At 34.2% G+C, this 18064-nt stretch overlaps 1 protein-coding gene and 2 long non-coding RNA genes across 4 annotated transcripts; all 3 read right to left on the bottom strand.

Moving 5' to 3' along the window:
- Nucleotides 1–339: 339 nt before the first annotated feature.
- Nucleotides 340–3626, bottom strand: LOC115960877 (small ubiquitin-related modifier 1-like). The gene is made up of 3 exons (XM_031079877.1): nt 3401–3626; nt 1702–1851; nt 340–715 (listed from the first exon to the last, which is right to left on the bottom strand). The coding sequence occupies exons 1-3, from the start codon at nt 3509–3511 to the stop codon at nt 644–646; spliced, it is 333 nt and encodes a 110-aa protein (XP_030935737.1). The 5' UTR covers nt 3512–3626; the 3' UTR covers nt 340–643.
- Nucleotides 3627–10877: 7251 nt separating this feature from the next.
- LOC115960531 lies at nt 10878–13460 on the bottom strand. 2 transcript variants are annotated; one of them, XR_004085196.1, is made up of 3 exons: nt 13138–13460; nt 11883–12152; nt 10878–10975 (listed from the first exon to the last, which is right to left on the bottom strand). It is a non-coding gene; the product is annotated as an uncharacterized LOC115960531 (long non-coding RNA). The 2 variants fall into 2 exon arrangements; XR_004085197.1 differs by having other exon boundaries at nt 10878–10971.
- A 1182-nt stretch (nt 13461–14642) lies between these two features.
- LOC115960530 lies at nt 14643–15722 on the bottom strand. Its single transcript, XR_004085195.1, has 3 exons — nt 15597–15722; nt 14995–15064; nt 14643–14806 (listed from the first exon to the last, which is right to left on the bottom strand). It is a non-coding gene; the product is annotated as an uncharacterized LOC115960530 (long non-coding RNA).
- Nucleotides 15723–18064: the final 2342 nt, after the last annotated feature.

Raw genomic sequence — 18064 nt, 5'->3', positions numbered from 1 at the left:
CAGAGCAGATTACAAAAGATAGAGAAGATCGTCCCCCCTTTCAAAAACTCATTCAATATCAAAATGTTTTCATTTCCGAATAAAAAAAAAAAAAAAAAATTTGTGCTAACAAATAAATAATTGACAGAAACACGATTTTAAGCAACAAATGTGTATTATACTGAAACTTATGATCTCAAATTCTCGATTGCTTGATCGTGCTATCAGGTCCATTGCAATTTGAGAACCTGACCTTACTAACACCTCAAACAAGAGTGTAACTTGGAAAAAAAACCTTGACACTTATCAAATATCAATAATTTGAGGTGATAAATCCAAAAATAGAAAGAGAGCTAGATAAGACATTAGGGAATTAATATCAAAGTACTAAATATAGAACATAATGTAGCATCCGAAGACCTTTTTTTTTTATGGAGACACACTTACAAGGACATGCCAACTCCAAAACTGCTAGCGGCAGTTAGAGTCCGAAGGCAATAACCACGCATTAAACGTCACACTAAAAAGTAGAAAGTATCATCGGTACACATGACCTCAACTTCAACATTTCCAGCTCATTAGATCCATTTCTAATTACAGTAATATTTTGATTGCAAAGCAAAATAAGAAAATTTGTACTTCACATCTGCCATGTTGTTTGAAGTTAAGGGCACCTGTTCCCGCCTCCAGTTTGGTGAAGCATTGCGTCAATCTCATCACCATCCTCCATCTCAAGCTAATCCCATGACAAAGTTATATGCATAAAACAAAGAAAGAAAACACCAAAACAATGAGTAGGAGGCAAAAAAAAAAAAAATTGGAATTCTCAAATAAAATCACTGGCATGACCATAAATCTCTAGAACACTTCGAATGAGTACATTTGGATGCATTTTGTTAATTGATTATTTGTTGAAGTACTCTAGAGAAAGTCGGCAAAAATGTTTTTTTTTTTTTTTTTTTTGCTGTGGGGCCTGCCATAATAAGATCACAAAATCCCAAAAAGCACTTTGCTGTTGCCAAATGCAATCAGACTGAATCAACTCAAAATACTAATAATGCCTCAACCAGAAAAACAAAAGAATAATGCAGTCAGGCCATGTTATAACAGAATTCAATATACTTCCAATTGTTGAAAACCAATTATGAAGATAAAAAACTGCAGAACGTGATTGCTATAAATTCAACACCTTCCAAAACTATTTCCTTGAAATAAAAAAGTAAAACTAAAATTTGCAAGACTATGGAAACTGTGGACCATCTCCTTCTTTGTCCTACAGCAATTTCTTTGTTAGTGCATAACTGCATATGCTTCAAATTTTTTGGGATTCATTGGGTCATGCCAAATTCCGTAGCTAGTTTATTATTTTGTGGGTAGCAAGGGGTTGGGAAACATAATTCAGATATCTGGAATTTGGTCCTGGGATGTTTGATGTGGATTATTTGGATGGAATGGAATCATCACTCCTTCGAGATTACTAAGAAATCATTGGTTCAGTTGCAAGATCTGTGCCAGTGGACTCTCTTTGATTGGTCTAGGTGTTGGGGCCTCTTGGATTGTTCTTCTATCATGGAGTTTACTTCTTCTCTTAGAATAGAATCTTGATTTATATGTTTCTATGTTTATTCACTTTTCACCTCGTATTCATATTTCTTTTTCTTTTTAATTATATTGACTAAAATTTGCAAGTATGCAAAAATTTTGGAAATAATTAAATTCTACCTCATCTGGGCTCTGTTCTCCCCGGAGTCTTCGCCCATCAAACAAGAATGCAATGGAGTTGAACTCCACAGACTGACGTTCACAGTATGCAGTCATGAGTTTCCGAAGCTGGGTGCTTCGTTTGATCCTAAAGAACACCTCATTACCATCCTACAATCAAACAAGACCCACAGGGATTAAAAAATGGGACGAAACTGGAAAAGGAGGCAGCACACTTTGTTGATGCAAACAGGAAGTTATATTAAAAAGCTAAAAAAGGCAACTCTAACAAAAGCAAAATTAAAAGCGATATGGCATGAAGGACACTAATCCCACAGTTAACATAACTAGAAATTTATATTGAAAAGTATACAATGGAATGTGCACATAGGCACCCATGGATAAAATAAGAAAGAAAAGATCATTGTTTGTTCAAGAAGTGACAATTTGGAGTCCCAAGAATCCAACCAACCAATATGGTGGAACAATCCAATACTAAATTCAGCTCAACTAAGGTTTTTTAGCTGTTGTTTAGCCTTTAGCCCTCATTTAATACAAGGACTAAAGATAAGCAATGCAAACATTAAAATTCACTAGTCTTAATAAAAATTCTTGAAACATTTTGCAAATTGGTAATTTAAATTTTGTCCACCAGACCAAAACAGTTTCAATTTGATTCCACATCCAGCTATTTCCAAGTAAATGAGTGTTCTTTATAGTAAAGTACAAAACCAATCATATATGATTTACACCAACTATTTATTCAGTCTAGTAAGTGCCAGCAACAGACACAGTGAGAACATGTATAGTAAACTCCAGAGAAGGTCTGGATTGGGGATTCTCAAACAGGGATCGGTTGAGAGATGGGTGACCCTAATCTATTTGATCAGGGCCAAGTACACCTTCCGAGTATTCAAACAACATGGTTCAATTAAATAAAGTAGACCCAGCTCATTCTTGAACTATTAGAAATGCATTTGTTAAAAGATTTTAACAAGTTCAAAAAACTCAACTAAGAATAAATGCTTTCAAGTCATTGATGACTTTCATTTACAAAGTTACTTCATTTAGAATTTACGAACATTTCAAAAATGAAGATACAATGTAACAGAACACATAATAATAACAATAATATGAGAAACAAAGTATAGAATAAATTACTACCGATTTCACATGGCACAAAGTGGAAACAGCAATTTTAGGGCATTGATTCTCCCACACTTGTTAGTGAACATCATTTGTACACATCACCCGTTTCGCGTAATAAATGTGCACGTCATGAGTGTGAACATCATGATCGTTATTATGGACGTTGTGGGTATAGAGTGTTCTATAAGGAATGTGAAGCAATATTTTCCGAAGAATTTTAATCACATAAGTTACTAAATCTAATACTAACATGTATTAACATACCTCACACAGTTCAACATCATTGCAAACAATCCTATATACTATATACTGCCAACTGCCAACACACCATATTAAAACCACATAACACCATATCACATAGCTATATTTTTCACATAAAACCAAGTCTATACAAAGGTTTTTTAATTTTGCTCAAACATACATGAAACATACTTAACATAACAACACACCATTTTTCACCACAAAATAACACCATAACATTGCATGATGACACAAACCCAGAAAAATTAAACCAAAACAATGAACACCCAGATGAAAAAAATTCAATTCCCCAAAAAAGAAGATATAAAACCTGGCCTTTGACTTTGAGATTAATGTGTGCAGACTGATCCATAGGTTTCTTGTCTTCCTCTTGTCCTCCTGTACCAACACCAGTACCGCCACCTCCTACCGTTGCAGACATCTTCACAATTCTCACTCTCTTTTAAACCACTCAGAACTCTCTCTCAATCTGTCAATCTCAGAATCCCTTTTGTGGGTTTTGCTTTTTCTGTTCTCTCTCTCTCTCCGCCAATACATATAGAAAAAAAAAAACTCTGCACACGCAAAGAAAAGAGACTCTGAATCAGAGAGCACGACCTACTAAGCGTTACACACACGCTACTATAATTTTTCTCACTCGCGGGAATGGCATTATCGTAATTTTAAAGTTAGTTAATTACGAGGTCGTCCTTGTCTTGATGAGGTGGCGTTTGTATTTGAGCGAGTAAACATTTTATGTTTTTTTTTTTTTTTATGTTTTTGGTTTGGAATAAACTGAAATTAAGAAAGGTTTGGATTCCGGTGGGGGATAGACTATAGAGGAATCCATTGAAAAGGTGGTGTGGGGAATGGACGGATGTAATTGAGTGAGAGAGGAATCGGACGGGTGAGAATGTGTGGTTGAGGGTAACTCAATGGTCATCTTTGGTTGGATTCTGGGTCGGTTTTGTTTTGGTAAATGGGGTTTTTGATTGGTGAGTACGATGTGTACTTTATTTTTAAAAATGGGGTTTTTATGATTTTTTTTTTTTTTTTTTTTTTTGACTTTTGAAGGGATTGGATTCTTCCTTATCCAATACCAGTTGTCACTCTAATTGAATAGTCATATTCCTATCACATGTGACTTATGAGCTAGCTTAAAAGTTGGGATGGGCTTGACACCGGTTCAACCCGTTTGAAGATGCAATTTATGGTTATTAGATCAAATAACACTGAAAACTGTGAACAATGAAAATTGTGGAAGTAACAAAATAACGTGTTTGGTAACAGATTTCATTTAGAAGTGTTTGAGTTAATGTATCTCATTTTAGGATGTTTAGAAAAATTTTCAAATAACATTACTCAATGACATTTTTTGTAAATATTTAGAAAAGTGTGAGAATCTACTTGACAAGACTTAACATCATTACATCTCTCTATCTCTCTCTTTCTCTCACACAGCTCATCTTTTTCTTTTGTTTTTTTTTTTTTTTTTTTTTTCCTCCTCTATTCTCTCTCACGTGGACTCTTCTAATAAATATTAATAAAATAATTGTCCTTGTTAGAAAGTTACCACTTTTTTTTTTAAATATATATATATATATATATATATATATACACACACACATTTACGAAACACGTAATTATATTTTTCACATATTAAAATTTGTTGTTTGAAATATGGTACCAAAAACATTTTTCGCATTATAAGTATTTTAAACACATATTTTCACAACATTTTTTAAATTACAATTTTCACATTATTTTGAACAGCAATACTTGAAAGTTACTATCAAAATAATTCAGAAAATCTCTATTTTATTTCATTTTTTATTCCCTCCAATTTAGGGCAGTAAATGGGGGATATTTGGCATTTAGCCTGATTTTACAAACAATTTTGTTAGTTGACAAGTTTTGCCAACATATTTGTTAAGTAGCGTTTCGAATCTTTGAGATCGAAATCACAGAAGGAACTTAAGACTCGAGTTTCTTCAAAGAAAACCAAGAGAAAAACTCAAGCTTACCACCAATCCTTCTTCTTCTCTCCAGATCTAATATTTCTTCTTCTCATTAGATTAAGCCCAAATCAAGCCTTGGAGGACGAAGCTGATCCTTTCCAAATTTGCAGATCTGATCATTTGGTGCTTCTCTACAGGTCTTCTTCTTCTTCTTCTCCGCTCTCTAATTCTCTTTCTTCTCCTTTAGTAGGTATGTCATGTTGTTATTTATATAAAACTCAAGTCTTCCAGACTCAAGGTGTATGTTTGGCTTTCTTGTAAATTAACAAAATTTTTGGTAAAATCAAGCTAAATACCAAAAATATCCTTGTAAATGAGACGAGCTAAATATTAAAAGTTCAAACTAGTTCATTTTATTATTATTTTTTTAACACAAAATGAGTTTGAGCTTATCACCAAACAAGATTTTATGTTCAAGATTATTCACAATCTACTTAATTAACTTATTATTTTCTAAATATATATTGTGAAATCGTGAATAAAATGTTTTTTTTTTAATTGCGAATAGACTATTTATATCATCAATAAGTTAAAAATAATAATTTAATATCATATGAACTTATTGATAATCTTATACAATGCAATTTCAAGTCTATATGAGTATGTTTTTAGACAATTATACATATAAGAATATAATATTATATAAAACAAAATTTTTCTCCAAACTAGTTTGGAGAGAAACTCTACAAACTCCTCATATATCTTTTTTTTTTTTTTTTTTGTAAATTTTGAAAATCTAACCGTTAAATTTCATGTTTTTTATGTTCTTAACATGCATATCAAATTTCATTCAAATTGGATATTATTTACTATTCAATCAATAAACTTATTTTTTATACACAATTTTAGATCATAAAAATTTGAAATTTCAACATTTGTTTAAAGAGATAGCAATTGATTTTTGATCTTCTTGAAATTTTATATGCATGAAGAATATAATAAAAACATGCAATCTAACGACTAGATTATTAAAATTCACACTCAATATAGAGATATATGAGGAGTTTGTACTGTTTCTCTCCAAATTAGTTTGGAGAGAAACTTTGTTCTATTATATATTGTTAAATCAAGTCTTTATGTTCACGAACACATTATTTTGTTTGAGCTTGACTTGTTTAATAATTGAATCTAAAATTAATACTCGAACTTGGTTTGTTCTCTAAACAAACGTTCATAGAAAAGCCTTTTATAAAATTAAACTCAAACTATTCATAAATAGTTTGGTTCATTTCCAGTTTTACCCTCCATTAGAGTAAAGAGTATGATGTTTCTCTTCTTATTATTGAGAAAAGGGGGAAAAAAAAGCATGTACAAAACATCAAGTGATTAGAGTTTTTTGAATTGTTAGAGATATAGATCAGAGACAAAAGAAAGCAATTGAAAGATAAGGTTATGTATTGAAAATGCTTTTTATTTTTGTTTTCAAAAACTTATTTTTCAGAATAAAAACAAAAAAAATTCTTGTTTTTCAAAATCAAAGGTTTGAAAACAAAGCACAGTACACAGTTTTCTAACTATAAAATAAATAATAAATAATAAAATTTTGGTGACTATGTTTGTACTTGCTCATTAATTTTTTTTTAATAAAAAGTAACGACAATAACTATGACTTATTTAATCGAATTTTCAGCAGGACAATGGTTACGAGCAATTAGCAAATGTTATGATGCTCAGTGTCTTGTTCAATATGGTGAAGTATTGGTGTGAAGTTATAATTATTATATCCATGAACACCGTGTGCAGCAAATTTTTGTTTCACTCTGACATTTTACTGAATTCCAGGAAATTTTACGCCCTATTTTAATGAATTAAATTATGATATAAACATAACACATCATATTACATTATCAGAGTTAGATTTAGCAACTTTTGAACAACCTTTTGTTTTTTTGTTTATTGTTTTTTTTTTTTTTTGAGGGAAAAAAACTTTAATTCACAAGAGAAACATTTACATCAAAGAATAAAACCTCTAAGGCAAGAGGAGGGGGATCTTCAATCCAAATTACATCATCAAAGATAGATTTAACAAACTTAGTTAAAGAGTGCGCCACTGAATTGCCAGATCTCTTGACATATGAGAAAGAGCCTTTGCGAAGACCAACCACCAACGTCTTTATTTCTTGCAAAATATGCCCAAGTCGTGAATAGTCCATATTCAGCATAGAGAGTTTTGCTCCTAACATTAATATTATCCCCCTCAATGATGAGATCATGGAATCCAGCTTTAATTGGTGTTAAAATCATTAGCTTTTTATCCATAAAAATGTGGGATTCTTTTTAAATCTTGTTTGTGTCTGAAGACAATAAATTCAAACATTCCTACTAGTCACCATTTCTAAACTCCAATCAAAAGTTTCTTTAGCTTTGGCATTTTTATGCCTTTTCTATGCAAAACAAATGAAAATATAGGTGAACTACTAGGACATCAACAGTCAAGTTATGTATGAAATACAAAAACTCAGCCAAAAATAGCAGAAGGCAAGTAAAACCCACCAACAAATTATATGCGTCATAGGAAGCAAACCCCGTACAACATACTCCAAGTAGCAAGAAAGCAGAAGCATGGTAGCCATGCACATGACCTCAACTTTAGATTTATTGTTCTTTTTAAACATACAATTTTAAGTGCTTAAACAAGTTCCAAACATTTTTTTCAACTAATTACACATCCTTTGATAGTGATTCTTCACAGCATGAGTGGTACAAAAATACAACAACAAAACCTTAATCCCAAAACTATGGAGTTGGTTATAAATCTTAACAATAATCTTAACAATGTTATAGGGTAGATTTGAGGTCCCAAGTGGAGCATCTTCTTTCTTTGGAAGAAATTTCCTAGAGACAAAAATTTAGGATGTTATGTATTAAGGAAGGGGATAATAACACCAAGTTCTTCCACAAGATGGCAAACTCGCAAATAAGGTATAATCATCAAAGGATCTTGAAGGTGGATGGGGTGGTTTTTGAGGAGGAATCCAAGGTAACTATTTAGGTAGTACAATTTTATAAAAATTTGTATCACGAGTCCGAGGGGTGGAAGCCTTTTGTGGAGGGTTTGGAGTTTGATTGTATTGGGGATATGGAGAGTTTGGCTTGAAAGAAAGTTTGAGAGAGAGGAGATTTTTTAGGTTGTAAGAGACTTGGAAGGGGAAAAGCTCCAGGTTTGGATGGTTACTACGGCTTTTTATCATCATTGTATGAAAGTAGTGGAGAAAGAAGTCTTGTGGTCTTTGAAGAGTTTTTTCAACATTGTAAGTTTGAAAAATCTCTTAATGCTACTTTCATCGCTTTAATTCCAAAAAAGAACGATGCCTCTAACATTAGAGATTTTAGGCCTATTAGCTTGGTGGGGAGTGCGTATAAGATCTTGGCTAAGGTTTTGGCAAATCAATTGAAAATGGTTTTAGATCAGTTGATTTCTAAGACTCGGAATAGCTTTGTGGGTGGAAGACAAATCCTTGATTCGGTTCTTATTACGAGTGAATGTGTTGATAGCCGAGTGAAGAGTCGGGTTCCTGGGGTTATATGTAAACTTAATGTTGGGAAAGCCTACGATCATGTGAATTGAGAGGCTCTTCTGGATTCGTTGGAGAGAATGGGCTTTGGGGTGAATTGGTGTAAGTGGATTCGCACTTGTATATCCACAGTTCAATTCTCTGTTTTGATTAATGAGTCTCTAGCTGATTTATTTTGTAGTTCAAGCAGTTTAAGACAAGGGGATCTGCTATCTCCTATGTTGTTTTTGATTATGATGGAGGTTTTTAGTAGGATGTTGAGAAAAGTGGAGGGAGCTGGCTTAATTCGTGGTTTTAAAGCTAAGGTAGGAGGGGTGGTGGGAAATGTGTTTCAAATCTATTGTTTACAGATGATACTATTCTATTTTGTGATGAAGCTGTGGAGCAAATTCTTCATATTCGGTTGTTGTTACTTTGTTTTTAGGCTATGACAAGTTTGAAGGTCAACATGCAGAAGAGTGAAATGGTTCCAATAGGGGAGGTAGACGATGTGCATGCTTTGGCTAAAATTTTGGGTTGCAGAGTTGGAATTTTGCCTATGTCTTATCTTGGCATGCCGTTGGAGGCTTCCCATAAATCTCCTTTAATTTGGAATCCTATTCAAGGGACAACAACAGTTGTCCTTCCCCTAATGTATCATCATACTGAACAAAGGGGAAAGGTGCCTTTGGAAGGTGATTTCCACACCATAACATTGCAAAAGTAAATCCAACAAGCTGTTCAACTTAGAAGTAAAGATACAGGAAATGTCACCACACCCTTCACATATCCATTCACATAACCACACAAGACATCCTATTAGGACTAATACACCAACCCCATCATGCTTCCCGTCTTTCTCTCATACCACATGCCTTCAAAACTTATCCCATTCCACCACATATTCCACATAATGTATCCAAGACATGAAGTATGTCAGGCAAACCTAGCAGGCACACTTGACACTACTAATTATGGTGAAAATGAACCCAAAGTTAAGCCAAGGTAAATCATCAGGCAAGAGCCTACATTGCAATCCAACTCAATAGACAAAATTTCTTCACTAGCAAACTCCTTGACTAGAATTAGCCAACCTCTGTACAAAAGTTATTTTCAAATCTAACACCACAATGAGACACATTGAAATGCATTGAAGGAACCTTAACTGCTTCAATACCTCAACCACTCTAGAATCCATCTACTTAATTCCTTCATCACCACATTAAATAGCAAAGAAGGAAGCACATAACCCTGCCTAAGCCCACATGTAATATCAAAAAAATCTTATTGATAGAAACATTCACAAAATGTAAGTGGGGAAATTCTTTGGGTTCCCTTTTAATTAAAGTAGAAAACTTCTTGAGCACATAATAAGATCTCAGATTCTTTAGTAAAATTTTCAAATCTACTAAAGGCCAATGGTTTCAGTGGCTGAGTAGCAACACAGTTATAGGAGGTCAAGGAATCAAATCCTTATGAAATGGTTGGGGCATTAATTGGGGAGGACAATGCCTCATTTATAGATTATTTTGACCATCAACATCCACCCACCTCAACCCCACCCAACCAACACACATTAGAACAGGCAAAAAAGATACAATTTTCAACCTTTGATAAGTGACAAACATTTCTAAGCATCATTTAATGCATAATTTTCTGTAACAAGCTACAAAATTAAAGACTTCCTAGCAACCAAAGGCAAAGCAAACCTATTTAAAAAGTCCTAAAGCTATAAAAGAAATGTCTGGCATAACACCAATGAAAGTAAATGCTAAAACTTGATCAAAATAAAAATTACAAGTTGCCTCACAAAAACCAGGCATTTAATTTTATAAGAAAGAAACACCTAGAGTATGTGTTCTGTTTAAAAATCCTACATATCCAACAACTAACATTGGGCAGCCATCATCAGTCATTGGAAAATAGGAATTTGAATCATATTTCAGCACGGTTTTCTTTCTACAGGCATTGGCAACAATGCCAGTTACCTTTGAGCAATATTTTGCAAAGTGCAAACCTTGCTTGATTCTATCTTGAATACGTGTGTTGAAGCTCTCTTTAGAAGTTGCCCAGCATATCATTTTATTAAACGGTTTAAAGCAATGCTTTGTGATTTAAAAGTACACATATGCTCTAGACACGGATCTAGCAAAGGTGATACAGAACCTAAATTTAAAAAGCCAAAAATCTAAAATAGCATGATGAATTGACAAGTCAAATATGAAACTTATACCTAAGAATGAAAATTAATATGAATGTGAGCTTCATCTAAACATACTTGGGATTTAGGTGCCATTAGAATAGCTTGTTGCTTAGCATTCTCAACTTGGGCCTGTACCCATTGTCTTTCACTTGTTCCAAATCTCTCACAACATTGAACAGCCAGTAAACTTTCTGACATTAAGATGAGGGAAGAATAAGAAGAAGAATAAGAAAAAAGATTAGGAAACCAGAAGGTGGAAAACTTAAGCCTCACAATTCAGAAACATTGTAGCTATTTAGAGTCAAATAATAAGGAACCAAAACTTCATGCAACATGAAAAGAACTAAAAACAAGAAAATCACTTAGGAGTCAGCACCTAGGGTTGCTTCTAGTCAGCCCTCAACATCAATCAGGAAGTCAGGAAGAGAAAGAAAAAAAAAAAAATCCCCTTCATGAGTTAGCACCTAGGCCTTTTGGGGTGTAAGCGTAGATGTGGCTAGCGCTTTTATCGGGCCATTACACAATTGTATTTTTATTATTGTTTGAATTTTTACAATGGCTTGATACTAACTCCAACCAGCACTAGGGGTTTTTTTATAGGTTTTTTCTTTCTTTCAATTAATGTTTCTGGCAATGGTTGTAAGTAAATCACTATATTTAACTTCAACACCCCAACCCTATGATGACTAAGAATTAATATATGTATCATATATAGTATATCTTCCAATATTGCATATCTTTATATGAGATATTACTGAACAATAATATACATATATTAATTATCAGTCATTTTTTTCTTTTCCTTTTCTTCAATTTTTGAAATTTCATCTTTGCAAGAAAATAGGAAAAATACTTAACAGATTAAAATCTCAATAAAGCAAAACAAATTCTGTATACACACTACATTCTCCAAAAAAAAAAAAAAAAAAAAATCTGTACACACTCACATATGTATGCCCAAATCACCATCCAATAAAGATGATGTACAAAGATAACTAAAAATGCAAAAAAAAAATCTAGATATATTGAAATCAAAAGTAAAGCATGCACATAGGGAAAAGTCAAAAAATAGGCTATAGAAGCAACAGGAAAGGATACCTCGTATAAAGATATTTGAGATTCAGTGTTGGTAAAAGCACGCTTTAAGTGTGCTTAAGCTCAAAGTGCAAAGCCCCAAGGCTCCAGCGCTTCTTGCCTCAAAAGCTAGGTTCATTCAAAGAAGCACGCTTTGAGCTTTGCGCCTAGGCTCCATGAGGCCTCTGCGCTTAAGTGCCCCCCTCGCTTTTTACCAACACTATTTGAGATGTCATCAAGACTCACCCAAGAACATTTGGATTTTCCCTCCTCAGCAACTAATCGGAAAGGACCCTGAAAATAATCATATTAGAAGTCCATAAAAGTATATATGTAACATCCAAAATACTATACTAAGTGCTTATATTCATGGCAAAACCCTATACTACTGTACCACACAAAAGAATACAAAATGTGACAGAGAGATCAATTGTAGAGAAAGTAGGAAGATATGGTGTTGAATGGGGCAATGGTGTTCAGAGTTAGTAGTGGGTTCTTATAGTGTTGGAGTATGGATATGTAGGGGGTGGATACTATTTGTTCTCTAAATTTGTTTGATATGAGGTAGGAGATGGATCTCAAATTTGATTTGATTTGGCATGACCCTTGGTGTGGAGATATGTCGTTGAAAGTTGCTCTTAGAATTGTCTCACATTGTAGTGGACAGGAATGCAATGCAACAATAGCAAATTATTTGGATTTTTCAACTATGTACATTATTCATTGGACCAGTTCAGAAAAACTGAGAATTGGAGCCTTTGGTTTCATTTTTGGATGTTTTATCTGAAACTAAAGCAAATAGCGCATAATGGAGAAACTGCTTGAGTCCATTATTTGGATATGTGGTGCCTTGATCTTATCAAGCCAAGGCCAGCCTTAAACAACAAGGCATAGTGGTACAATAGCATCTCATGGCATCTCAAGTCCCTCAAGTATGGCCAAACCCAAGCCACTATAATGACCAATATCCCACAATATGGTTGGCATGGTGGGTGTTCAAGAGCTGAAAACCATACGTCACCTTAAAAGGCATACTAGGCCAAATTAGGTGTAACAGGAGAACACATAAGTTATGATTGTTTGGCACGCCTTGTGGCATGTCATGTTGTGGTCTAGTGTGAGTGAATGTCTGTGAGTGGCGGTAGGATTGTCTGGCTAGGCAAGCTCTATGCTTGTCCATTGAATGTCGTGCGTGCCCTCCCTTGTGTAACCACCAACAATATATATATATATATATATATATATAGAGAGAGAGAGAGAGAGAGAGAGAGAGAGAGACCTGCAACTTGATCTTTGAAAGCAACTAAGAGATCAAGCGCTGCCCTGAAAACACGCCCCAAAGCCTCAGCTAGAAGCAACAGAAGTGATGTCAATCCCAAGTAGCAAACCTTCTTATCATGTTCCCCATAACATAAAAATCATTCACATGAAATAGCAAAATCTTCCGAAAGGGTAAATGAGCTGGTAACAAGTTTAAACAGACTTGCAGGCTGTTGTGGAATGAAAGGGTTTCTTCTTTCCCCCCAGGAGGGAACCTGTGGCACAGTAATTTTGAAAAACAAAACTGTCATTGTACCTTTTTAAAAAATAAAAAAGAATCAACTGACTCAAGTTCCAATCATAAAAGGCATGACTAGCTATAAGATTCAAAAATTGACCCTCACAGCATCTTTGTACACAAGATGTACTCGAGCATTTTAGTCGGCAGTGCTCTCAAATTAATTACATAATACTTCTTTGTGAACAACACTTCTTTTTTTCTTTTTCTTTTTGAGGAACTGGTAAGAAGAAGGCAAGAACATCGCTTCATGTCATTAATAAAACTCCATTACTTATGAAAATAAAAAGAATGATCCTTTATGACCAATGTCCCTACACCATTTATCATGCCAAAATACACCCTTCTATCATCACCTAGTGCAAACCTAAAATAGCACAAAAACCTCCCCCAACCCACCATTTGATACTTCGCCAAAGGCTACACCCATGAAGCCTTTCATAACATTTAAGATCCATCCACCCTTATTCTCCATATTTTAACCCAATGACACGTGTCCAATAGTGATTTCCTTCTTCACCAGATCTCCACAACCATTGACTTAGCTGGTTGAAACCCATGACATAATGGAAACAAATCAAATTTAAATTCATCACCTAGCCAAATCTTTAAGAAATCCCACTACTTTTCCAATCTATTTGCCACAGTTGGGTTAGTGAATAATGAGAGGAAATAAGTTGGTAAACAAAAAAGTGTACTCAAAATAAAAGTAACACCCCCCCCCCCCCCCCAAAAAAAAAAATCTTCCAACCTGCAAACTGTCTCTCCATTCTTTCTACATGATAATCTAATATTGCAATTGCCTTAAAAGCAAAACCCAATGGTAAAAATTATGCTCCTCCTTATTTATTATATAGGGAGGGGCCCCACACACCTAATGGTCAATTCGTAAGGCCCCAAAAAAATAAAAAGGGAGTTAAGCACCTCCCCCCCCCCCCCCCCCCCCCCCGGGGCAAAAAAAATCAGTATCAAAGAGAGTCTTAATGCCAAATGTCATAGAAAACAATGAAAGCATGCTTGTCAATGACATTCTAGCTAGGAATGTTATGTAAAGGGGGAAAAGCAGCAAGGTGGATTTTTTTTTCCCATTTTTTTGGTCAGTGGGTGGGTGGGGGGAGTTGTTTAAAATTGCAACCCAAAACCAAAAAGCTTATGAGAATAAGGCACTTAGAGGACAATATGAATACTTATGAAGAGAAGTTTATGTTTTCTCCCTACCACTTTAAAAAGAAGACATTTCAAGTATGACTTCTTAGCCCAACGCAACTGCTCAACAGTGACTCTGAGATATGGGGCTCAACCCATTGATCCACTTTCCCTTTGCAGTTCTGGAAGAGTACTTGAATGAGCTTTGGAGCTGGCTCAATATCACTGTCCTCCATATTTTTATCTGCCATGATTAGCATAAACGAAACAACACACAGACCTTATCTACCAAGTGAGGAGGAAAGGAGTAAAAAGGTAATTTAAAAGAATTAGTTCCACAAAAAATCATTTAGCCCTTTTCATTTACTTTCAAATGCTTTAACTGAACAGCTAGTAGTCAAAACAAAATTTATTAATTAAAAAGAAACTCACAGGTGAAATCATACTCCAAAGGCTTTGCTGGTAGTCTAGCTCTTTACAAGTGAGGAAATGTGCAGTTCTCCTGGATACCTAATTATCCAAAGGAACCAGAATATCGAAATGAAAATAGATCTAAAGAGAATCGAAATATGGGGAAAGTACATGAAAAGCACTACAAAACAGGTTCTTCACGTGAAGCTTGTTAACAAAATATACTGGATATTAATTATTGGAGGATATCTTGCACCTTAAATGATTACTGTGTTCAAAACTGACTTGCATGCCCAAGTTTAAACAATACGGTTCAACTTAATACTTCCTCTGTCCTAGATTATTGGCCCCCCCATTTTCAGATGTCACAAAATGGATGCCCCATTTAAAAAGTGAACCGAGGGTAAATTTAGAAATGCTCAAAAAAAATAAGTCCGTAAATTTTCAAGGGGTGGTTAGGTGGTTTTGATTCAAGGCCTTTAAAAACTAAAAAGTTATATTCCCCAAAAGTGATTAACAATGTGGATTGTTGAACAGAGAGAGTAATTGATAGACATTATATCATGAATTTTTATTAACAGGTTTCATCACAGTCTTATGTCATGCAGTGGAGAATATCATACTTGGAAAGTAGTCGATAGCAAAGTCTGCCAATACTTCCATCATCAATGGCCACAGACTACACATGTCCATAGATATTGCCGGAGAAAAGAAAGTCATTTATGACACAATTTCCAAAACTTCTACAAAAACTTCTGCATAGATATATCATGAAAGCGTACTTGAGTGTTAAATTCAACAATGAACTTTAAAATTAAAATTTATTTTTTATTTTTTTTAAGAAGGCAATTATCTTGTGACTCACAGATAGATCAAAGATTTCACTCTAAAAGTCTATGATACCAGTAACTAATTAAAACAATAAAAGCATTAAACAAGTAAATTTTGCATCCTCTTTTGAGTTTCAATGAGCACAAAAGCCTCAAAATAGGAGAACTGCATATGCTGCTAAGAGCCTTAGAAGAACCATATATGTTCTGCTCATGTGACTCCACAATAGGCCACTTGAAGTGACAAAAATGGCAGAACATAGTGCACTACATTGTAAATGCTTTATAACAATAATATTATTATTATGAATGATTATTATTATATATGCTTCAGTAATGGCTGATGCGCCATAAAACAAGAGATTTAGCTGCTGTTTAAGGTTCATATTGTGTGGGACCCTGATTATTTAAAATCTAGCAGATAAACCAAAAGGGCAGGCATACCAAATTATGTAGACTCAAAACTGAGGAAGAACTACCGGTGACTTGGCTGGAAACCAAACATAACAACTCAAAGAGGTAGGAGAACTCCAAAAAGTATACCTTGAATCTTCAAGGACTTTCATTGCCAGAACTATGTTAACATTCTGCTAAGTACTTTAGCCACTACGTTGCAGAAAAATAAACATTACCAAACAGTAAAAATGATCTAAACCTCATTGAATTTAAATTCCAAATGATACATCCAATTCTTTATTCTATCCATCTCAATATAGCAAACCCTTTGTAGTTGGCATAAAGAATTATTTAAGTTTAGGTGTAACAATGCTCCTAGCTTGGAAGTGTAGTGTAAGATGAACTGGTCCTCTATGAGCCTTACAAAGCTATGATCATATCATTCTTAAAAAAATAAATCAGAAAACACTAATTGATATTCACAAGTTCTAATAAGCACAATTAAACAGCAGATGCTACTAATGAGTAGATTGATTAAACCACAAAACACATAAAATAAAAGGATAAAAAGGAGTTTGACCCTTTTTTTTGATAGATAAGTAGAGGGCGCCGGGGGGAGGAGTTAGATCTATGACAATTTTATCTTATTTTTTTGAATAATGCAAGGAACCCTTTCTAAAGAAGAGCCCTTTCAACTTGCCTTTAGTTAGTAAAACCTATGGGCAACTAACTCCAGCTGCCAGGTATCCCCTGACGAGCTATGACAATTTTATCTTGAAAAAAGAAAAAGAAAAAAGTAAAATCACCTGTTGCTTAGGTATTGAAGAATAATGTTGATAACTCTGTCAAGTAAATAGCCACCAACACGAATCACAGTAAGCAAATTTATGTGACACTCCAAGATCTTTCTAGCATATTTCTAATGAAACATTTGAGCAAAAGCTTTGTTTTACGGGTTTTGAATGTTCAAATCTACAAACCTGAGTAAAATAAGACTTCAAATGGCAATGAAAAGTCAAAATGCCTCCTGCTGCAAGCCTCATACTTATTTTAATATGTTTCAAATATAGGAAGTTACCAAGTGTATAGCCTATTGAAAATGTGAATCGTCCATTTCTTGACCTTAAACCATCCCCATGATTTCCTAAGCTCGGGATCAGCAGGCTGCCCTTCCAAGGGAATGGAACTCCCCAATATATTTAACAAAAGAATCATCCACGCACTGAACACGTTTGGATCAAATAGCTGCTTTGGAATCTCCAACTGAAAAGAACAAACAACAAACCCAAATGATATATAAAAGTCATCTTCTGAATAAAGAAATCAGCCATTCTCAATTTGGACATGAAAAACGATGAAAATTAGGTAAAAACTTCCTCTTCTTCAAGACTTTTCCAAAACAAAAACAAACAAACAAAAAGGTGAACCAAAGCTCTCTTCAGCTTTTTCTATTTCTCTTTTCTGTTAATTTGCTCTTACTTTGACAATAATTTGAGCAACAGAGGATTATTTGGAATTTTAAGTGATGTTAAGGTGTTGATTGCTCAATTTTAAACTTTCCAAGATATAGTTACTTGGACAATAGTTCAGGATAGATATTTGCAATTTATCCAAAATGAATTTAAGCATAACATGAAATGAGAACAATGATAACCTATTAAAACACCACCTAGAATGAAAACCCATGTATAAAGTTAGACTGCAAATCTCTCCATCTAAGAACAAACATATATGGATGACCAAATATTTTACAAATAAGCTGGATCAAATCTGCAACATCCAATGGCGGGTTGACAATCTGGACAAGCCTGTTATGAACAGATGAGGGAATGTCTCCTCAACAATGTGATAAACTGGTGATCTCT

The sequence above is a fragment of the Quercus lobata genome, chromosome 9, assembly GCF_001633185.2.
Source record: "Quercus lobata isolate SW786 chromosome 9, ValleyOak3.0 Primary Assembly, whole genome shotgun sequence".
In the NCBI taxonomy this organism is placed as follows: domain Eukaryota; kingdom Viridiplantae; phylum Streptophyta; class Magnoliopsida; order Fagales; family Fagaceae; genus Quercus; species Quercus lobata.
This window is presented reverse-complemented; position numbering and strand designations above follow the sequence as displayed.

Coding starts and splice junctions, on each gene's coding strand:
- LOC115960877 (XM_031079877.1), bottom strand. CDS start 3,511: ATGTCTGCAACGGTAGGAGGTGGCGGTACTGGTGTTGGTACAGGAGGA. Junction 1,852..3,400: donor ATCTCAAAGTCAAAGGCCAG/GTTTTATATCTT, acceptor GTTTGATTGTAG/GATGGTAATGAGGTGTTCTT. Junction 716..1,701: donor GAGAACAGAGCCCAGATGAG/GTAGAATTTAAT, acceptor TCATGGGATTAG/CTTGAGATGGAGGATGGTGA.